At 44.2% G+C, this 23,861-nt stretch overlaps 1 protein-coding gene across 7 annotated transcripts in view; it reads left to right on the forward strand.

The window, feature by feature from the left end:
- tnikb (TRAF2 and NCK interacting kinase b) overlaps positions 1-23,861 on the forward strand; it is a 91,175-nt gene that overhangs the window by 44,671 nt on the left and 22,643 nt on the right. For 5 of the 7 annotated variants that reach the window (XM_060899674.1, XM_060899675.1, XM_060899676.1 and 2 more), the window contains 9 exons: positions 5,967-6,142; positions 7,232-7,298; positions 7,479-7,677; positions 8,551-8,667; positions 19,309-19,497; positions 20,421-20,741; positions 21,837-22,001; positions 22,744-22,989; positions 23,117-23,226. In XM_060899674.1, coding sequence (XP_060755657.1) covers positions 5,967-6,142; positions 7,232-7,298; positions 7,479-7,677; positions 8,551-8,667; positions 19,309-19,497; positions 20,421-20,741; positions 21,837-22,001; positions 22,744-22,989; positions 23,117-23,226 — 1,590 coding nt within the window. The remainder of the gene's footprint in view (positions 1-5,966; positions 6,143-7,231; positions 7,299-7,478; positions 7,678-8,550; positions 8,668-19,308; positions 19,498-20,420; positions 20,742-21,836; positions 22,002-22,743; positions 22,990-23,116; positions 23,227-23,861) is intronic. The other 2 variants (XM_060899679.1, XM_060899680.1) reach the window with 1 other exon arrangement.

Below are 23,861 nucleotides of genomic sequence, written 5' to 3' on the forward strand. Positions count from 1 at the left end.
GTCTGCAAACTTCACTACGTGACAGCTGGGATGCCTCGCCAAGCAGTCGTACATCAGCAGAGTGAACAGGAGGGGGCTCAGCACACAGCCCTGGGGGGAGCCAGTGCTGAGGGTGATGGAGGAGGAGGTGAAGTTGTGGATCCTGACAGTCTGAGGTCTGTTGGTCAGGAGGTCCAGGACCCAGTTCCCAAGTGTGTGACTCAGACCAAGGGTGGAGAGTTTCTGTACCAGGGTCTGTGGGACGATGGTGTTAAAAGCAGAGGAGAAGTCCAGGAAGAGCAGGCGGACGTAGGAGTTTCTGCTCTCCAGGTGGGTGAGGGCTGTGTGGACCACTGATGAGATGGCGTCATCCGTAGAGCGGTTTTTCCTGTAGGCGTACTGGTGGGGGTCCACAGTGACGTCAATAGAGTCTCTGATATGTGCCATAACCAGCCTCTCGAAGCACTTCATGACTACCGGGGTCAGAGCTATGGGTCGGTAGTCATTCAGGCCTGTCACTGTGGAACACTTTGGAACGGGGACAATAGTGGCAGTCTTTAGGCAAGTGGGGACGGACGCCAGTGACAATGAGGTGTTGAAGATGTCTGTCAGCACCTCAGACAATTGGTGTGCGCAGTCCCTCAGTACACGCCCTGGGACGTTGTCTGGGCCAGCAGCTTTGCGGGGGTTGATACCTTTAAGGGTCTTCCTCACATCCGCTGTGGACACACAGAGGGGCGTGTCACCGGGTAGTGGTGTAAGTCTAGTGTGTGTGTGGGGGGGTCAGGATCCTCGAAGCGAGCTTAGAACCTGTTAAGTTTGTCCGGCAGGGAAGGGTCCCTTGGGCATTGTGCATGTCTGATGCTATAGTCCGTGATGCACTTTATGCCCATCCACATGCTCCGGGGGTTGTTGGAGGTGAGGTGCCCCTGAATTTTACGAGCGTATGTGGCTTTGGCCCTGTTGATGCCTGCCGTCAGTTCTTTTCTTGCCACTCTCAGTGCTGATGCCTCACCTGCCCTGAACGTAGCATCCCTAGCTTTCAGGAGAGCTCTCACCTCAGCATTCAGCCAGGGTTTCTGGTTGGGAAAGCAGGTTACTGTCCTGGTGGTGGCGACATCATCAGCACACTTGGAGATAAAGCCGAGGACGGAGGAGGTGTATTCTTCCAGGTCCACCTCTCCTTCATATATAGCTGCTTCTCTGAAGACCTGCCAGTCTGTGCACTGGAAGCAGTCCTGAAGCACAGAGGCTGCATCACTAGGCCACACAGTCTTCTTTGTTGGCCTGATCCGTCTCAGCAAGGGGCAATAAGCTGGCGCCAGCAGGATGGAGATGTGGTCGGAGAGGCCAAGGTGGGGGCGAGGAAGAGCTCTATATGCATCGCGGATGTTGGTGTACACACAGTCCAGAATGTTGTTTCCCCGTGTGGGTACGATGACATGCTGATAAAACCTGGGCAGAGTGTCCGTCAGTTTCACGTGATTAAAGTCCCCCGCAACCACGTAAAACACCTCTGGGTGCCTAGTCTGCAGCGAGCTAATAGTTTCATGTAGCTCCTGTAGCGCTTCATTAGCATTAGCACCCGGTGGGATGTAAACAATGGTGACGAACACCGCGGTGAACTCCCGAGGCAGATAGTGCGGCCGACATTTCACTGTCATAAGTTCTATTGCCTCAGAGCAGTAGGCTTTTATCAGTCCACAATTTGTACACCAACCTTCATTCACGTACACACAGAGCCCTCTTCCTCGTAACTTCCCCGACCAGTGGTCGCGATCCGCCCGGAAGAACTGCAGGCCGTCAATCTGGAACGCTGAGATTGTTGTGATCATGTTGTGATTTAGCCAGGTTTCCGTGAGGCAAAGGATAGCACAGTTCCTCATCTCTGTGGAAACACTCAGCCTCAGACGTAACAAGTCCACCTTGTTGTCCAGGGAGTGGACGTTGGCCAGGAAGAGAGTTGGAATTGGTGGCCTGCTAGCTTTCAGCTGGGCAAGCGCGCCTGCCCGTTTTCCTCGCTTTTGTTTTCAGGCACATCGTTTCCTCTTGCCGGCCGCTCCCCGTACTCTGCTGCACCACTCCGTTGTCCTCAGGAGCCCCTGTCTTCCAAGTGCGGATTTCAGCTTCGGTGAGATCGTAGTAACCGAACTATCTCTGATGAGCATAAGTTCGGTTGGGCTGTACTTCACATGCTGAATTAGTCCCGGGAGCTCGAGAAGCCGCTGCTCTACTGTGCGCCGCCATCTTTAAATCTGGCAACCTCTGTGAGTTGGGCCGGTGAGAGGTGGTCTCCACGGGGGACTGGAGCAGCTTGAGTGGTTACTTTTATTTTTACCTCCGGCCCCAGCTCCACTCTCTCCAGAACTACTGATGCCAATGCCACAGGCACCCTCTCATTCCAATGTTTTAACAGGTTGAGGTGGTATATTTGTAGTGCTCCGTCCCTATCCATTCTCCTCACCTCAGTCGATGTCCCTGATTTGCTGTGTGACCTTAAAGGGTCTTTGCCACTTGGCGATCAATTTGGAGCTCGAAGTGGGCAATAACACGAGTACTTTATCTCCCAGGTTGAACTTTCTAGGGCGCGCACCCCTGTTGTACAGTTGGGCCTGATGCTCTTGTGCCTGCCGTAAATTCTCCTGGGTTAAGTAAGTGAGTGTGTGGAGCTTTGTGCGCAGGTTAAGCACATACTGAATTTCGTTTTTACTATTTGAAGGTTCCTCCTCCCAATTTTCCTGCAGCACATCCAAAATGCTGCAAGGCCCATATAATAATTTGAATGGGGAAAATCCCATGGAAGCTTGCGGGACCTCTTGTACTGCGAATAACAGCGGCTCGAGCCATTTATCGCAATTATGTGCATTTTCGCTTACAAACTTCCGAATTAAGTTTTTAAGTGTTTGATTGATTGACTGCGACCCTGTAAAACAGGATAAGCAGCTACAGATAATGGATGGATGGATGGATGGATGGATGGATGGTGTTTGATTGAACCGTTCCACCAACCCATCTGTTTGTGAGTGATAGACACTGGTACAGATGGATTTAATTCCCAGTAACTCATATAGCTTGCAAAGTGTGTGTGACATACATAGTGCCTTGACTCGGGAGATAATTTTAAATAGTGCCTCTGCCACATTACGCAGTGGAAATGTTATGCAGCGGGACTGCTTCCAGATATCGCGTTACATAGTCTACCAGGACTAAAATAAAGCGATATCCCCATGCCGACCAGTCTAATGGCCCAATGAGATCCATGCCAATTCTCTCGAAGGGGGTCTTGATCAGAGGGAGAGGTTGCAAGGGCGCTTTTGAGGTGGCCGCTGGATTTATCAGTTGGCATTTGTGGCATGCCACCAACGGACATCCCCGTGAATCCCTGGCCAATAGAACCGGGCCATTATTCGGGCATTACTTGTATTACATGCGGCTCACTTTAATCTGATGGCTGGACACTTAGCTCAGGATAAAACACTGGCCTGGTTTTATCAGTTTTATCCTGAGCTAAGTGTCCGGCCATCGGATTAAAGTGAGCCGCATGTAATACAAGTTCCCTACGGCTCTTTGGGATTAATAGCTGAGTTATCTGTTCACTGGTTTAGTGTCCTGCATCACTCGGTATAGCCTATCTTTAATAATTGCAAAGTACAGGAAGGAGGGTGTCGCATTTGGCTGGAGAGGTTGACCATCAATTACTCTCACTTGGTCAAAAGCAGAGTCTCATCTCTCATTTGCTCTAATGGGAAATCCTCGAGGAAATCCCTGAGACAGGTAAGAGGGGTGGGCTGCTCCCCGCTCCTTATATCGCCCTGACGTGGTGCTAACATAGACGGCTCTGAGATGGCTTCCCCAGTCAATGCTACGCCGGAATCCCCTCGTGACATGTTACCGCAGGACTCGCCCACTACTACATGCTCCATTAAACCTTTAAACCCCGGCCAATTGGTCCCCAGAATCAGTGGGTGGGTGAGGCCCGGGTTAACCGCTGCCTCTACAGTATGCTTTTTCCCCCTAAATAGAATATGGATGGACACTAGTGGATATTTGTGAACATCCCCGTGGACACACAGAACTTTCACCACTTGTGTTCTCCCCAGTGCCTCGCCTTGCATCAAACTTTGGTGGATTGCGGTCTGATTACAGCCGGAATTCACCAACGTGTGATATGTATCCCCTTGAATACTCACCGGTATGTGATATGCTCCAGCATGATCAAAGGATTTTCTCCCCTCCCCACACTCTGTCTGTCCCTCTGAGTTACATGTCAATCCTGAGATTGAGATGCTGACCTCTTCTGCGCCTCTGACCTACCTCGTGCCCTGTGTCTGGCTGGAGTCTCATCACATCACTCCTGTGCAGGATGGCCCCATATGGACAGTTGAAAGTCACACTTGGAAGATGCTCTGAACACTCACAGTAATGCTTTTATGCCTGAAGACTACAGTTGACTTGCTAACTTTAGGATTGCAGTTGTCATGAACAGTTTTGCATTCAAGTTTCCATCAATGAAGAGTTTATAACTTCAACAAAACAGACTTCATGTTAAAAATGTTATAATCATGTTGTCTCTTATCACCCAAATGAGGGTGGGTTCCCTTTTGAGTCTGGTTCCTCTCGAGGTTTCTTACTCATGTCATCTGAAGGAGTTTTTCCTTGCCACTGTTGCCACAGGCTTGCTCATTGGGGATAGATTAGGGATAAAATTAGCTCATGTTTAAAGTCATTAAAATTCTGTAAAGCTGCTTTGCGACAATGTCTATTGTTAAAAGCGCTATAAAAATAAACTTGACTTGACTTGAAACTTGAAGGGCGGTCTCTGGCGCGTCAGGGATCCGGACCACAGCTCCCACCTCCATCACAGAGCACTGGCCCTGGAGTGCTCGCAGTGCCAGCATACCGGCCCAGGCTTCACCTCTGCATCGCATATGGGGATTACTCACCTGCAGGGGAGAAGACACAGACACAAAAGGGAAAGAAGGGAGGGGGACACTGCAGGTGCGGCGAGTTGGCTGCAGGGGGGACAGCCTCTGTGGTGGGGCAATGGGGCGGGGACGGGGAGAGGTGAGATGAGAGGAAGGAGAAGGAGAGAGAGAAATAGAAGAGGCGGAAGGTCCGCCTGCTGCTGGAACTGCCACCAAATGGTCCTCCACCAACTTGATGGCTTGATCCAGCGACACCAGGCGATGGCATAGGAGCCACTCCGCTGTCCCTTCCGGCAGCCACGCAATGGTTGGGAGAGAGATCCCTCCACTTTGCTCTCTCCCTCCTTTTCTATGCTCCGTCGTCACTGTAACAAACACACACACAACATTAACTGACAACAGGTGTAATGACTTTGCCACTTGGCCCTGCCCTCAATTCACAAACCAACGCTTGGCCACGCCCTTGCTGCCACAGTGATCAATGTAAAGTAATGTGTGACAAAGACAAGCTTTAGAACTTATGAAACGAACAGAGACACACAACCGTAGTCACAAATAATCAAAGCAGAACATTATGCAATAAAACAGAAATGTATTGTTTTAGATTTTGGAAATGTAGAGACGTCTGTATTAATTCCATCCCCATCAGTTTTCACCTGCTATAAACTCACCTTCCCTCATCAGAAAGCTTTCTGGCTCTGGTGCAGGCGGTTGAATCTTTTATCAGCTCTGTTATTCAGATGATTTACAGAATTGAGATCACTGTTCATGGTGAAAAAAGCAACCCATAATTGTAGACAGTGTCTGTAGAAATCCCCTAAAGACTCACTCGCTCCTTAACTCGTCTTTCATCACGTTTCTTTAACTCCTGAGTATAAATCAGAGACGTGATGTTTCTGCTGGAAGAAGTTTTGATGCACTGCTTTCGTTAGTCGTCCTTGATTTTCCAGTAACATGATGGTAAAGTAAAATAAAATAAAGTGCTCATAAAACACTTCAGGAGGTTGATAAATGAAGGGAACGTGAATGACTCGCCACTTTCTTTCTCTCGTCTCTCTGCAGGACGAAGAAGTTCCAGTCATTTATTGACAGCTGCCTGGTGAAGAACCACACGCAGAGGCCCAGTACGGAGCAGCTGCTGAAACATCCCTTCATCCGAGACCTGCCTAATGAGCGACAGGTCCGCATCCAGCTCAAAGACCACATCGACCGCACCAAGAAGAAGAGAGGAGAGCGGGGTGAGGACCTGAAGGGGGCGTGTTAGAGCCAGACATACCGTACAGAAAACCCCGGAGTGTTCAGAATTACACAGTCAAACAAAATAATACTGAATCATGTTTAATAGAGATGGAACCAATCCGAAACCCAGGTTCAGTATCAGGTGGATATCATCAAGAAAAGGTGGATTTGATATCAGAGGAAAATAAAGGAGTTTGATCAGATCATGTAACAGATGGATTTGGAAAAGAGACTTAATTTTAATTTTTATTATATTTCTACTTTACGGGCGGCACGATGGTGTAGTGGTTAGAGCTGTCGCCTCACAGCAAGAAGGTCTGGGTCCGAGCCCCGTGGCCGGCGAGGGCCTTTCTGTGCAGAGTTTGCATGTTCTCCCTGTGTCCGCGTGGGTTTCCTCCGGGTGCTCCGGTTTCCCCCACAGTCCAAAGACATGCAGGTTAGGTTAACTGGTGACTCTAAATTGACCGTAGGTGTGAATGTGAGTGTGAATGGTTGTCTGTGTCTATGTGTCAGCCCTGTGATGACCTGGCGACTTGTCCAGGGTGTACCCCACCTTTCGCCCGTAGTCAGCTGGGATAGGCTCCAGCTTGCCTGCGACCCTGTAGAACAGGATAAAGTGGCTAGAGATAATGAGATGAGATTTCTACTTTACACATGTTTATTTGCAATGGAAGTAACTTTTGTGTGAAAGCTGAAGTTTTACATAAGTCATGTTTGGCTATGTACTGTATTTTTTCTGTGAAAAAAAATTAAAGCTTAGCAGTTACAGTATTATGGCGAAATGTATCGGATGGATATGAACATTCCCTGATACTCAAAATTTCTGTAACGATATTGATATCAGAAAAGAAAATGAGGTATTGTGCCTTCTCTAGTTACTACAGTGCTGTAACTCTTTCAGAGGATATTTGTTTCTGATTGGCTGACAGGTCTGCATTAATTCTTTATATCAGATCCTCCTGGTAGCGCACACAATAAACGTTCCAATTTAAAGCTCTATTTGGATGGGATTAGTTTTCTATGTGGAGACGTGTAAAGTAATTATTATGGAGTATCTCTGGGATTTTAACTGGATCTGTGTGTTACAGATGAGACGGAGTACGAATATAGTGGCAGCGAGGAGGAGGAGGAGGAACGGGACATCGGAGAACCCAGGTAGAGAATAAAGCCTGCTGAGGGCTGCCAGTATTTTTGGATTAGCTGATGGCTTATGGATCGTTATCTGATGACAGCCGTCCAGTCAGTTCTTGAGCTCCAAAATGCTGTTTGTCAGGGGTTCAGGGGGCAGAGTCTTTAGATTCACTGGTTTGTTATGATTCTTGCGCTTGTCCACAGCTCCATCATCAACATCCCGGGTGAGTCCACTCTGAGGCGGGACTTCCTGCGTCTGCAGCTGGCCAATAAGGAGCGTTCCGAGGCCCTGCGCCGACAACAGCTGGAACAGCAGCAGAATGATGAGCACAAGCGCCAACTACTGGCCGAGAGACAGAAGCGCATCGAGGAGCAGAAGGAGCAGAGGAGGAGGCTGGAGGAGGTATGAAGGGAAACAGTGAAAATTCAAATGTAAGAGATGAAAAGAAGGAACAGAGAGAGAGAGAAACTCTGCAGTTCAGCCTCAGGGGTAGAAATAAAGCTGCTTGGAAAAAAAAACAGTGTGAATGAAGTGTCGCTCGTCAGCTGTTATGGAAAAAAACAATGTCTGGGACACACACACACACACACACCTTCTTTAGTCAGATAATTATAACAAAACTGTAGGGAAGCTCACGTCTGATGTATATGTGAAAAATAATTTCTTGTCTTGTTTACATCTTTGTCATGAGGTGGTGGGGGTATTATGTTTCCGTGCGTCCATCTGAGATTCTCGTTAGCGTGATGTCTCAAGCCCGAGTGGTTGTATGTTTTGATATGATTGTAAGATTGATATGGAATGATCAGTATAACCAGAAAATGAACTGATTTAGATTTTGGCATTGATCCAGACAGAGGCAAGGTCACATGTCTGAGATAGTTTTTCTTCAAGAGCTTCCTTTCTGAAGTGAATATCAGACTGACACATTAGTGTTGAGAAGGACTCGACTTGTTAGCAGCACACGCTGTAGCACTGTGTTCCAGCACTGAACTCAGATAAAGTGTGTTTCCAGTCTTCTTTCATCATTTCACTTTTTATTAAAAAGGTTTCCAGTTAAAATTAATACAGGAAATGAAACCGTTTCATGGTCGCATCATATGCAGAGCTATTTACGCTCTTCTCTGAGCATAAACTAAGTGTTTAAAGCTCACAGGCAGCAGGATGATGAGTCACATGATAAAAGCTGCCCCTTATCACTCACACCGCCCTCTAGTGGCAGGGAGACAGGAACTGCAGCTCACACTGAGGATGGTTTTTCTTGTATCGTCTCCACAGCAACAGCGTCGGGAGAGAGAGCTGCGCAAACAGCAGGAGAGAGAGCAGCGGAGACGCTATGAGGAGATGGAGCAGTTACGCAGAGAGGAGGAGAGGAGACACGCCGAGAGGGAACAGGTACATACACACACACGGGACATGTGTAGGCAGATACGATTGCGAAACAAGCATGCAATACTGCTGAAAAATGACAGACTGAGAGCATGCATGCTCACACACACATATATCCCTGAATACAACAATAAAGATTTAAATATTTGAACACTTGGAGCTGCAGAATAAAATTGTACTATATTGTAATATAGAATTAATTAATAAGTGAATAAATAAACCGGTAAAGTATAATGGTGTATTAGGGCAAAAAAAAAAAAACCAGAGCTAAGGCAGGGTTAATATTCTGAGAAAAAAAAATCAGTATTTTTAAGATCGAAGCTGTACATTTGCAAGAAACAACTCTGATATTCTCTGAAATTATAAAGTCATAAATTTGTGAGGAAAAAACCCCTCTCATGCTTCCTGGCTGCAGTGCATTCTGAGAAATGTAGTTGAAAATCTCTTCGTGCTTTATTCTTTTATATCCATTGCGTGATGGAGGAGGAAAGGCTGCATTTCCAAAAACTTTAAGCTCAGTCGTGGCGTCTGTGGTGATGACGTTGTTCCAATGCTGAAAAGTGACGCCATCTGGTTCCTGGACCAAAAAAAAAAATCACTATCCCTCCAAGTTTTTGTCTCATAAATTTTAAGACTTTTTAATCTCAGAAATTGTGATAATTTTTTTTTCTCAGTATATAACCCTCGCCTTAGCTATGTATTCTTTTTTTTTTTTTAACTTACAATGTCCCGAACGGCAAGTAAAAAAGCTGTTATGAGGAAATGGCTGAAGCCAGAGGATGATTGGATAGAAATATTACATGAAATTTATATTATGGAAAGGCTGTAATTTTCCCTCAAGATCCAAAAAGAAAAATTTTATCGGATTTAGACTAAATGGACTGAGTATATTAAACCTGTAAGGTCAGACTTCAGTTGATTTTTCAGAATTGCTGCGTGAGACTGTTGGGTAAACCCCCCCCCCTTTTCCTTTTGCTTTTCTCCCTGCTTTTTATTGCACAACAGCTCACTTTTTATTTTTTCTCCCCCCCCAAATCTGTAATATTAGAAGTCAAAGCTTTCTATGTTCAGTTGTTAAATAATTAAACCTGTTGTTAGAAAAGAAAACCAATGGAAGAGGCTGAGACACTGAAATGGCTATCAAACATGCTGCATAGTTTTTGTCTCATCTCATCTCATTATCTGTAGCCACTTTATCCTGTTCAAGCTGGAGCCTATCCCAGCTGACTACGGGCGAAAGGCAGGGTACACCCTGGACAAGTCGCCAGGTCATCACAGGGCTGACACATAGACAACCATTCACACTCACATTCACACCTACGGTCAATTTAGAGTCACCAGTTAACCTAACCTGCATGTCTTTGGACTGTGGGGGAAACTGGAGGAAACCCATGCGGACACGGGGAGAACATACAAACTCCGCACAGAAAGGCCCTCGCCGCCCACAGGGCTCGAACCCGGACCTTCTTGACGTGAGGCAACAGCGCTAACCACTACACCACCGTGCCGCCCCGCATAGTTTTTGTTTTGGATGTAAATGACTGAAATGCCTTGCAGTAATGTTGATGTTGTGTAAAATGACCACTGTGGGATTTGTGCTTTTCCAAAAAAAATGCCCCTAATGCACCATCACAGTGAAGAGACCAGCTCAAGATTCAGTCAATAAACATCCATATTTATTCTTCGTCTTATTTCCCTTCAGCACATTGATACAGTGATTGGTTTAGATTTAATTAACAGAGGAGAAGCTAATAATCAGGAACAGGAAGGAGTGCACACTGTATTTAAAATAACTATACACACACACACACACACACAGTGGGTGTAGCGCAGTGACATTTCGGTCTCTGTGCATTCTGTCTGTCTCACACAGTAACCACCAGCACATTTACAGCAGAATCAGAGCCGTAAAACCATCAGCTTCTTCATGAAGGTGTCATGCAGAGTTCTCCAACTTCACTGCAGCTGGGTTCTTCTTTTAAAAAAAAAACAATTTACCGATGCCCTCATGACCTCAGGAACACATTTACTTTTTATTTACTTGTTCATTCATTCGAGCTTCCCTGTATATAAATATTCGAACGAAAATCAAATGTAAATATTTTAATAAATAAGCCAGCACTGTGCCGTTTATTCATTTGTTTATTTACCTCAGTTATGAATGTTTTTATTCATTTATGCATAAATAAATATATCAATACAAATGTGTCCTGTTGATCAGAGGAACAGACTGAAGACACTGAAATTGATGATACAGATCATGATCTTTATAAATTATCAGAAAAGAAGAACAGATAAAGTCTGAAAACTGTCCATGAGGAAAAGGGAAAAGACGAGAACCCTGTGTACATCAGTGATCCCGCTCTGAGAACCTCGGCTCTTTCGGATCTCTTTATGTCACGACTCTAATGCAGTGCGCTTCTCTCTCTCGTCACACAGCCACTCTGCATCACGTTGCTCTGAATTTATGCTTCAGGACTTTTCAAGCACAAAAGTCAATTCTGCTACTGAATTATTGAATGCGCACCTCACTGTACACTCGGGCTCTCTGTCAGAACCTTTACACCTCTACATTCCGGTCTTCTTGTGTTTTTCTCTCCTTATATTCCTGCAATTTTTTCTTTTTATTCTGTAATTCTTTCTAACAATATTCATCTTTCTGTTTTGAAAGCTGTCTGTTTCACTCTTCTTTCCCATCTCTCTGTCTTATTCTTGTCTTTTGCTATCATTCGGGCTCTGCTGGGTTCTGCTTGCTCCTGTTAGGAGTATATCCGCCGTCAGCTGGAGGAGGAACAGAGGCAGTTGGAGATTTTACAGCAGCAACTTCTACAGGAACAGGCTCTCCTTCTGGTAAACTAACCCTGTGACCTTTCACCTCCACACCTTCTCTACACTTCCTTCCTCATGATGCGTACCATACGTCTTCCAGCTCGCATTCCACCATGTGACCGCGTGTTAGCTTCTCGTTTAATACTCTTAAAGCATTTACAGGAAATAAAAGACAACTCTAAGGACGTGTTCACACCGATTAGTCCATGTGTTGAGTCTGAATCGGAGAGAACGTTAGAGCTGAAAACATCCTCATTAAACTCTTTTCATTCATTGGTCAGAAACACAGTGACACAAAAAGATAAATTCATCTTCACCCAATGTAGAAATCACAAAAATCATTCAAGCACATATTTACATAAGGCCAAACAAAATAATATATGTTTCCGGTTACCCGACCGACCCTGTAAAAACACTGCGACCTTTCAACCATTTATGACCACGATAAACAAACTATTTCTCGCGCCCGACCCTACCTGCTTGGCAGCCACCTGGCGAGTCAAACGAGAACCACTAGGGCGTGTCATATAAACCACTCGGTATTTGCCGAAAGACACGAGGCCTGTCAGGAGTAAATTGACAACCAACACGCACCTCCCTCTACCCCAGCCCTTTCAAACCAGCACGGGCACGGCCTGGTAGGACGCTGCCTCGGCCAGTCATTCGCCACCGTGCAAGCGCTGCTCAGCGACTTCAGTTTTGATTTGATCCATGGCTCCAGCCCACCTTTAAACGTTTATAACTCGGACACCGAAGGTGGCAGCAAAGCCAAATTTCATAGGCATTTCTAGACAGGGGTCACCGTTAGATGCAATCGAATACATAGCTGAACAATGCTGCGTAATCTTGCTAGTGTTACAGTGATGATTATCTTAGATTTTTAAGTAGAAAACTGGCCACCCTTGTGTTCATGCCTCGAAGGGTCGGCTGTAAATGACTGCTTGCACATGCGCAGTATATTTCATCGATTCTTCCGGGTGCCTATAAAATGGAGGTTCTCCTCAGAACAAAAAGCGACACAGTGGACAGAAATGTTTGCTTGTCAAATCAGCCTATTGCAATGCAAAAGATATTCACAACAATTAAAAATATTTCCAAATGAAGAACTATAGAGTAACTACAACATTGTTTCCTACAACAAATCACACAGTTCTGACATTCTGGGATCAGTTGCAAACGTTTAACGAGTATTTTGCAAAAAAGGTTTTCAAAGGAAACTTCTCACTTTTTCCTACCTACCCTAGAAAATTTGTCGTAAACTTTTGGGATAAACAAATTTTTTTACCTACCTACCTACCTACCTACCCTATTTTGAAAACCCAGGAAACACATATATTATTTTGTTTGGCCTAAGATGAGATAATGACACGATTCAGTAATGATATAAATAATGAGTTTGAATCATTTTGTGTGTTGTATCCAGTGTCTGTTTTCACATGTGAGGATGCGGCATTCCTGCAGCACTACAGCTCTGTTTGTGTCTCGTAGCTCAGTTTAACAGCTCATTTAAAAAGAAAAAGGCTACAGTGGTGCTTGAAAGTTTGTGAACCTTTTAGAATTTTCTATATTTTTGCATAAATATGACCTAAAACATCATCAGATTTTCACACAAGTCCTAAAAGTAGATAAAGAGAACCCAGTTAAACAAATGAGACAAAAATATTATACTTGGTCATTTATTTATTGAGGAAAACGATCCAATATTACATATCTGTGAGTGGCAAAAGTATGTGGACCTCTAGGATTAGCAGTTAATTTGAAGGTGAAATTAGAGTCAGGTGTTTTCAATCAATGGGATGACAATCAGGTGTGAGTGGGCACCCTGTTTTATTTAAAGAACAGGGATCTATCAAAGTCTGATCTTCACAACACATGTTTGTGGAAGTGTATCATGGCACGAACAAAGGAAATTTCTGAAGATCTCAGAAAAAACGTTGTTGATGCTCATCAGGCTGGAAAAGGTTACAAAACCATCTCTAAAGAGTTTGGACTCCACCAATCCACAGTCAGACAGATTGTGTACAAATGGAGGAAATTCAAGACCACTGTTTCCCTCCCCAGGAGTGTTCGACCAACAAAGATCACTCCAAGAGCAAGGCATGTAATAGTCGGCAAGGTCACAAAGGACCCCAGGGTAACTTCTAAGCAACTGAAGGCCTCTCTCACATTGGCTAATGTTAATGTTCATGAGTCCACCATCAGGAGAACACTGAACAACAATGGTGTGCATGTCAGGGTTGCAAGGAGAAAGCCACTGCTCTCCAAAAAGAACATTGCTGCTCGTCTGCAGTTTGCTAAAGATCACGTGGACAAGCCAGAAGGCTATTGGAAAAATGTTTTGTGGACGGATGAGACCAAAATAGAACTTTTTGGTTTAAATGAGAAGTGTTATGTCTGGAGAAAGGAAAACACTGCATTCCAGCATAAGAACCTTATCCCATCTGTGAAACATGGTGGTGGTAGCATCATGGTTTGGGCCTGTTTTGCTGCATCTGGGCCATGACGGCTTGCCATCATTGATGGAACAATGAATTCTGAATTATACCAGCGAATTCTAAAGGAAAATGTCAGGACATCTGTCCATGAACTGAATCTCAAGAGAAGGTGGGTCAGGCAGCAAGACAACGACTCTAAGCACACAAGTTGTTCTACCAAAGAATGGTTAAAGAAGAATAAAGTTAATGTTTTGGAATGGCCAAGTCAAAGTCCTGACCTTAATCCAATCGAAATGTTGTGGAAGGACCTGAAGCGAGCAGTTCATGTGAGGAAACCCACCAACATCCCAGAGTTGAAGCTGTTCTGTACGGAGGAACGGGCTAAAGTTCCTCCAAGCCGGTGTGCAGGACTGATCAACAGTTACCAGAAACGTTTAGTTGCAGTTATTGCTGCACAAGGGGGTCACACCAGATACTGAAATCAAAGGTTCACATACTTTTGCCACTCACAGATATGTAATATTGGATCATTTTTCTCAATAAATAAATGACCAAGTATAATATTTTGTCTCATTTGTTTAACTGGGTTCTCTTTATCTACTTTTAGGACTTGTGTGAAAATCTGGTGATGGTTTAGGTCATAATTATGCAGAAATATAGAAAATTCTGAAGGGTTCACAAACTTTCAAGCACCACCATACAACCAAAAAAACACACCGCATTTGATTCAATTCCTGCAGGTGAATCGATTCAGAGTCGGATCACTTACTCACTATTAGAATTCACTTTGAAGCGGGCCGAGAGCACCTCGCTCAGATGCTCTCGGACCTGAGCGTGAACACTGTGTTCTCCATGAACGAAAGAACCACACAGAGGAGGACGAGAACACACTAAACACTGCGTATGTGAAAGCACCCGAAGTGAATTGGTGAATTAAACATCTATAACAGCTACGTTGATGTGTAAGTCTTCTCTCAGCTGGACGTCATTATACGTCCTGACTCTGTGTTCCCCTCTGCAGTGCAGGCTGAGCTTTATCGACCAGGCAAATTGATTTTCGACAGCCCTGAGGTGATTAGTTGCAGCTCTGTAGCTTGTGCCTCATTGCTGCTGGAAATTAGATTTGGAGCTGCGAGATAATTTGCTATCAATAGATTTATCTCACAAAGCTAATGGCTTTGTATAAAATTGTTTCCTCATAGACATTGCTTGTAGATAAAATAAAAAATAAAGCACGCAATTTAAAAAAAACTTCCATCAGAAGCTGTTTTTATTCCACGAGGTTTGGACACGTGTCTCGGATCCTGGGATTTACTGCATTGTTTGAAGAAAGGTGACAGGATGTGTTGGTAATGCTGCAAGATATCATCTGTGATTATTCAGCAACGTGTCTGGGTTATAAACGGCCCGCTTGTGTTCTTTAGTGTTCTTATCTCTCGCTTTTCACCTTCACACAGCACCATTTCTTCACTCAGAGTGTGTTTGTCCATTAGGGTTGAACATTATGCGCATTTTCTAAATATAAGCGCTAACATTTTTATTGACTCAAACTACAGTGCTGGAATTATTCAGTCTGCAGATTGATCTGAAAAACTACAAACAATTAAAAACATTGCAAAGCAGCAGGTCTTCAGTGTAATACAGGTTTGAGAAATGTTAATCACGTTCTGAAAGCTCGAGACCTCGTCATGTTCAGCTGCTCATCAGCATGTGTTTTAGGGGAAACGTTACACACCACCATGACCCACCAAACAAAGATGGCTGAAAAATTTCACCATTTGTGGTTGGGCTGTGCACAATAAAATGACGAGCTTGAAACGTTCAATGTATATATTGTTATAAATGCAACTCAAGAAAAACAATACACACACACACGGTTTTGGAAAAAGTTCCTGGTATTCCAAGTCGCTGCTGATTAATGGGATTCTCTGAGCTCCGCATTCAGATTATTAAAGTCACCTGCATGGAGTTCACACCTCTGAGGCTGCCCCATTTTTATTCCCCCAGCATATAATGCAGAGGGATATAGCTATCGCTGTTTGTCTGTCCGTCTGTCTGTAAACATTTTTGTTTCTGGAGTATAACTCAAAAACTATCAGGAATTTTTTCACAAAACCTGCCAGTTAAGTCACTGGAGGAGTTGTGCCTTTTGACATTTTGGGATTTCTGTAATTTTTATATTTTCTGTATTTCAATTTAACTTTGGAAAATTTGGAGTGGGGTTTCATGTGGGGGCCGGGGGGATATGTCATCTCCTGGTGGTTATTCTTCTTATTATTATTTAGGAGAAGACGAAGGTTCTCATGGCAGATCTGTAATAACAGCTTTACAATTTTCATTCGTTTTTATTTTTATTTATTGTTTTTTTTAATTTAAATTTAATTTTAGTTTGTTTTACAAGTGCATAAGTAGTTTTATTTTGAAGAATTTATGAGCTTTCATTTAGTTATTTCATTTTAATTTCTCAGGTATTACAGGCCATCATTTTTTTCTTCTTTGGGATATTATTGCATCCAGTGCTAGTGTTACTGCCCCCTACTGGGAACTAGTCTCAAGGGAGGAAACAAAAACAAAGCTAATTTTACCTGCAATTCGATTTCCTTTTAGTTTGTGTTGCATTGCTCATTGTAGTTTTAATTTAGGTTTCTCTTTTTGGAAAACTGTAGGTTGTTTTTTTTTTTAGTTACTGACATTTTTTTCATTGCTAGTTTTAGTTTACTATATTAACCCTGTGTCAGTGTGCAGGCGTTTACGGATGCAATCTCAGGGGAGAGCAGGTGCATCGCAAACTATAAACAGAGCCAAATCGGGAATCGAAACGGTAATCGTAGTCAGGAACAGGCGGAGGTCAGTCGATCGGTGGACAGAACAACGTAGGGGAGATGAGAAGACGAGGTCGAAACTAAATGTAAACAGTGGTCTAAACGTGAAGTCAGGCTAAAGTAAAAATGGCTCGGTAAAGTCAGGTACAGGGACACAGAACGATACTTCGCACTGAATGCGTGTGTGAGTTGTGTTTATATAGGTGGGGTGATTACAGGTGGATTGGTGACAGGTGATGTAATTAGAATTCTGGTGACGGGGCACTGTGACTCTTGGGAGGTGTAGTCCAGAGTGGCCATGTTTGGAAGCTGCTCTGAACTTAGCCTTTCATCATCCTTACTGACACGCTCACGAATGTTTTAAACATAAGCACATGTCTAAGATTTAAAAAAATATTTAAAAAGAATCAGGGATAGAAAATGTGGACTGAAAAAGGAAATCTTTTTTTCCTTTTAAATGTAATATCATGAAGTGTGAGAGACACAAGAAATTGAATATCCATCCATTCATTATCTGTAGCTGCTTATCCTGTTGTACAGGGTTGCAGGCAAGCTGGAGCCTATCCCAGCTGACTACGGGCGAAAGGCAGGGTACACCCTGGACAAGTCACCAGGTCATCACAGGGCTGACAGAGAGACAAACAACCATTCACACTCAATTTAGAGTCACCAGTTAACCTAACCTGCATGTCTTTGGACTGTGGGGGAAACCGGAGCACTCGAAGGAACCCACGTAGACAACATGCAAACTCCACACAGAAAGGCCTTCGCTGGCCGCTGGGCTCGAACCCAGAACCTTCTTGCTATGAGGCAACAGCGCTAACTACACCACCGTGCTGCCCCGAGAAATTGAACATTAAAAATAAAAAGATGAATGTGATAATATATGAGTGAAAAGATGGCAAGTGTTGAAATAAATGTGATTGGAGTCGAATTTATCACCATTACTGTTAGGGTGGGTGGAGGTATGGTGGAGTTACAATCCACAAGCAGAACACAGGCAGTAATCCAATAAATAAATTGTTATTTACCGGCTGGGAGGTCCGTATCGTGAAATACCATGACCGAGGTCTTGAAAGTACTGATCGAGGCCCTCTGGGCTGAGGTCAGTATTCAAGGCCGAGGTCACGGTATTTCACCATACGGACCGACCTTATGCTGGTAAATAATATTTTTTTTCTTTACCAAATTCTAACAGAAAACGAGAGCGCCCGAAAGGGAAAACCGAGCCGCCATTTTGAATCCTCATTCACAGCTGTAATGCAAATTGCTTCCTCCTCGGTATACAAGTGCACTTCCATGGCAGGAAAAAACTACATTTTGCCGCCTATGTAGTCCCCTATTTATACAAATAGGAGTCATTCAGGATTCAGCCATGTTTTTTTTTTTAAAGATATTTTTTGGGCTTTTTTCGCCTTTATTGGATAGGACAGTGCAGAGACAGGAAACGAGCAGGAGAGAGAGACAGGGAGGGACCGGGAAATGACCTCGGGTTGGAACCGAACCCGGGTCCCCGGACCCATGGCACAGCGCCTCATCCACCCGAGCCGCGACGCCCCAGGATTCAGCCATGTTTTTACTCGGTGTTAGCAAATTACAGGTTTTAGCTTTCTCCTGAAATGTTTTCTTTTTTAGTTCTTCTTCCTCAGGGTAGTAAAACTCGCTTTCACTGTGAACACTGTCGTTATCGCTATCCATGCTGTAAGATTAATGCTATTCTCCTGAGAAATGCTGGCAAAAATTTATAAGATTTTTGATAATCTTATAAATAAATCTTATTTAAAAAAAAATAAATGTTGACAAAAAAATGCTACTATGCTGTTTGTTGTGAACGAGCAAGTCACCAGAAGTCCGTAACCAGGGTCCGTACCGTAGGATACAGACCCGCTCGCCAGCCAATCAGAACGCAGGATTTGGACTGCGAAAAAAATATGATTTAATTCAGGGAAGAAAGGGCGTGGCAAAAAGATAAACAAACAGGATAAAAAACAAATGGCAAAAATAGTCCAGACAAAATGAGAAACAACTTGACAAAAACATGACAGGCAAAGACAAAAACGCTGGTGCAAAAAACCATGAACAAGAAAAGACCCTTAGTGCAAAAAAACACCATGAACCAGAAGAATGCTAGTGCATAAACCATGAACAAGAAAAAGTCACTAGAGAGCCACAGAAACGGCTAAAGAAGCAAACGAGACGTTCTGACAAAGTCTGAGAACAGCTTATTTATACACAGCAGTGAAAACCAGGACGTGAATACGGGTGAGAAGGAATTCCTGTCCCGGATCAGGATTGGCGCTGGCATGAGAGATCCGTAATCTCCGGAGTGGATGTCTGGGGCGGAGCATGACAATCACAGTATATTGCTGCAGGAATAGTCCTAGTTGTAATTATCACATTAATCATTTGATGAAATTAAACAAAATGGCTTCCACACTTATTACTCAGCAGCACATAGAATAGAATAGCACTTGATCCAGCACCTCCATATCCAACTCTTAAAAAGGCTTCATTTTTCTGTGTTTTTTGTTTTTTTTCCCCCTGTCTGTGTTCTGGGGCAGGAGTATAAGCGGAAGCAGCTGGAGGAGCAGAGGCAGGCCGAGAGGCTTCAGAGACAGCTCCAGCAGGAGAGAGCTTACCTGGTTTCCCTTCAACAGCAGCAGCAGGAACCTCGATCTGCCGAGAAGAAGCAGCTCTATCACTACAAGGACTCGGTCAACCCCAGTGACAAACCCGCCTGGGCCAAAGAGGTACGAACTTCCTGAGTTCAAACATCAAGGAACCTGCTGGAGATTGGTGTTACATCACAACACACAGGCAAAAAAAATCTATTTTATTTCTCAACATTTTTTCTCCTTCAAGGTCGTGTTCACTATCAGAATTCACACACGTCCTGGAAAAGCAGGGCAACGGGGATGTTTATACACGAGTTAGACACAGCCACACAAAATGTCCTGAAAATACAAAAGTGGATAAAATGTGCTGGAAATGTCTCAAAATGTAAAAATGACTGAGCTTTGGTGCAATGTTTTCTCAGGTGAAAGTCTTACATATGCACATTTAAACTGTATAAATCATGTCATGAACAGCGTAAACAAATAGAGTTATTGAATTATTAGTTTTTATTTTGCAAAAAAAACCTGAGACAAATCTGTTTTGCACCAGAAACACATTTTCACTAAAGTTTTCCACACTAGTGGAGTCCGTGTGTATGTTTTCCCATCATAGAACATCATCCTGTGAAAGTGGAAGATGATGAAAGTCAAACTGCACTGTGTGGTGAAAAAGCACGAATAGTTGGAATTCAGATCGGGTTTTATAACGGTCTTAGAGTTAAATAGTTCGTAAATAACTTTATACAGTGTAGATGTAATATCAGATATATAATAAGATATAGAATATGTAATTGAAGATATTTCAGCAGGATCGGAGAAGGCGTTAGTGTGAGTAGGTTTCTGTAAATAAAAGGTCATTGGAGGTTATTAGGAATCATTAGGGGGTCACTATGGGTCATTAGATGTTATATATTCTTCATATTAATGTTACCGATGAGCTTCCATGAGCAGCAGTTCCTACTAGAAAGTGTCCTGAAAAAAAAAAAGATTCTCTAAAATTCTCCAGAATCGGACTCAGTTCTCTTCACGTCACGTCTGTAATAATCATTTTTATCCAGGTCATGAGACGAGCCCAGAGTAACTCCCCTCGTCTGCCTACAAAGAACCAGTACCATGGGGAGGCACAGCTTTCACACCTCCTTCTCCTCTCTGACCACATCTCTATCCAAGCCCCTGCCCGTCCCCCATCCTACCCAGCCGCCGCCCCCTCCCACGCCCAGAGAAAGAGGGCCGAGATTCAGCTCAGGCAGCTGGGCAGCAGCGCCAACGTTCCCAGGTTCCGGGTGTCCTGTGAGCCGAATCTGGCTCAGCTGTTCCCAGGGCAGGGCCACAAGAGGCGTGGGCGGAGCCCCGGACGATCCAGAGCACAGGGCAGTGAGGTAGAGAGACAGATGCCAAAAACCACCTATAACTGGAACTGGGCAGATCATGCCATCTTTCCCACACTGGCTGCGGAGAATAAACTTCTGGCACTTTCTCCAAACTCCTCTCTGATCTTTTTGGGAAACATAATTTCCTTCTTTCGTCCCAAACTCCATCAAAGTAGGATTTGGTGGAATTTTGGTGATTGCAAGCTCTTTTATCTTTTCTCTCCAGCTTTGTCGTGTGTGAAATCTCTTTTTTTTCCTTTTTTACTCCTACAGAGGGACAATATGTGGTGAACGTTGGGGATTTGGTTGTGTTGAGTCATGAGAAGACAATGGAAATAGATTGATTGACATACTAATGATAATAATGGCTCATAACACTCCACAAAGCCTCTTCTCTTGGGATGGGAATAAAAAAAATGCTCAGTATTAAAGTTTTTCTCTTTTCTCTCTTTTTAACATCTCCCTTGAGGTTTGGTTTCCTCCCAGGCTGTTCTCTTCTGTCCTCTTTCATGAAGACTTTACTGATGCTTCATTTTTACATGAAATATTCATGTGTGTGTGAAGACCTTTAGTTCAGTATGAAGTGAATTGTCTCAGTTGCGTTGTCAGGATCATTCTCATGGTCTTTACCAGCGTTAGAGAAAACTCTCACACAGCCACGTCTCAGCCCATCCTTTTAAACACGACTAATTATCAAACATAAAACAGAGCATGGGGCCATGCAATGGGTCCATATCACGGTTTATAGATTCTGATTACTGATTTAGAAAAATAAATGAGTTGCTGTGTCACAGTCACATCTTGTTATTTTCTTAGTGCATGAAGGCTGATATGCAGCACGTCTGCTGTTGTGTGCAGTAATTCATCGAGATCTTTACTCCTCTCGTTCTAATGAACGGTTTTAGTTTCACCATATTAAAGGATTGGATTTTAACACTTCAGCGGTGTGCAGCTTTTGCTTCTTACACACTGACTGATCTTGTTAAAGACAATTAATTAATAATGTGATGAATTCAGATCAGAGTCGGAACAAAAGCAGCGTCAGGATTGAGGTTGGTTTCAGGCACGTTTCCATTCTGTACCTGACAGTTTCCTGTTCTCCAGGTGGAGGAGCGATCCAAACTAAACCGACAGAGTTCTCCAGCTCTGCAGCACAAAGTGGCCAATCGAATCTCTGACCCGTCACTGCCTCCTCGCTCCGAGTCCTTCAGCAGTGGTGGCATCCAGCAGGCTCGGACTCCACCCATGCACCGCTCCGTTGAGCCCCAGGTACCAATAAGACTTCACAGCTTTCACATGATGATACAGACCTCATTCCATTCACCCAACTCAGTGTCATGAGAAGAATTTTAACCTTAAATCCTCCTTTAAACACCTTACAGTCAGTGCTATAATTAAAGCACAAAAGATCTTCTTTCTAGGACAGTTTCTGTTATCACTCTGAAGTTGATTATTTTCCCATTACAGCACGTCCCTAAGTGTTTTATTCCTCTTATACCACAGCAGTTTACCAATGATTACATTCACATTTATTATCCATTTAGAGTTACATTTAATGTTGTGAAATGTTGGTGAAACGAGTGAGTTCCTGTTGTCACTTGCATTATAGCCACTATAAACGCTCGTTCCCTCACCAGTCTCTCTTTATTCTCTCTCTTCAAGTTAATAAGACAAAAACGTGCAGCTTGTTCCTTCATGTTACTGAGAAACCGTAAAGAGGAAGTTTTCTGACGTCTTGTCCTGAAGACGTCAGAAAACTTAGTTTCAGCTTCACTTCTGACTGTTACACAGCACTGACACTGGAGACTCCTTCCACTGGACACGCCCCTGAACAAGCTGTTACTATAGAAACAATAAAGTATGAGACTGAGAGCATTAATATAAACCTGCGCTAGCTGCTGTTTATAGAGAATTAATCAACACCTTCTGACTGATCAGAGTCCTGACCTCAGCAGCTCCGTGGTGTAATGATTATTAGCACAGGTCTGATGTTGACTCTTGAATCCTCCAGATGGCTCACTTGGTCTCGGTGAAGTCTCACGGCTCCTCGATGACGGGCTCGCAGTCTCTGCATGATCAGTCTTCCCAGGGTGTCTCGGCTTTCCAGGAGAGTCTGTCGCCCCACCGGCCCCCGATGCCCCGGCAGAACTCAGACCCCACCTCAGAGACACCCATGCCTCCGCCTCGCATCACAAGCCGCGATGACAAGTTCGACCGCAGCTCCTGGTTGAGACAGGAAGAGGACGTTCCACCTAAAGTGAGGGATTACTGTTTATCTGAGTACTCCTCTGAATTTTTTTTATATTGCTTGCAGCGTAAACAGAGATGATCTGCAGAATGATTTCATTTTCCAAAGTCACGTCTGAGATTTTCTTTATGTTCAGGTTCCTCAGAGGACGACCTCTATATCTCCTGCACTGGTTAGAAAGAACTCACCTGGGAATGGACCTGGAGGTCTGGGGCCAAGGCCAGGTTCTCACCTTATCCGAGCCAGGTATACACACACACACACACACACACACACACAGGTGTGTCATGGACATTTTTTTTTTTTTTACATATAAATGACTGGGGCGGCACGGTGGTGTAGTGGTTAGCGCTGTCGCCTCACAGCAAGAAGGTCCGGGTTTGAGCCTCGTGGCCGGCGAGGGCCTTTCTGTGCGGAGTTTGCATGTTCTCCCCGTGTCCGCATGGGTTTCCTCTGGGTGCTCCGGTTTCCCCCACAGTTCAAAGACATGCAGGTTAGATTAACTGGTGACTCTAAATTGACCGTAGGTGTGAATGTGAGTGTGAATGGTTGTCTGTGTCTATGTGTCAGCCCTGTGATGACCAGGCGACTTGTCCAGGGTGTACCCTGCCTTTCACCCGTAGTCAGCTGGGATAGGCTCCAGCTGGGATAGGCTCCAGCTTGCCTGCGACCCTGTAGAACAGGATAAAGCGGCTAGAGATAATGAGATGAGATGAGATTTTATCCAAAGCAGGTTGAGACAGGATAGAGCTGAGCAGGTGAAGGTTAACCCCTTTGGACAGAATGTGTACACATGAAGTTCCATAGCATTTTCCCTTGTGTCCGAAGGGGTTATAGTTCTTGCAGAAGAACCCAATAGTGGTGGTCAGTGCTGGGATTTA

Source organism: Neoarius graeffei, chromosome 19, assembly GCF_027579695.1.
Source record: "Neoarius graeffei isolate fNeoGra1 chromosome 19, fNeoGra1.pri, whole genome shotgun sequence".
Lineage (NCBI taxonomy): Eukaryota > Metazoa > Chordata > Actinopteri > Siluriformes > Ariidae > Neoarius > Neoarius graeffei.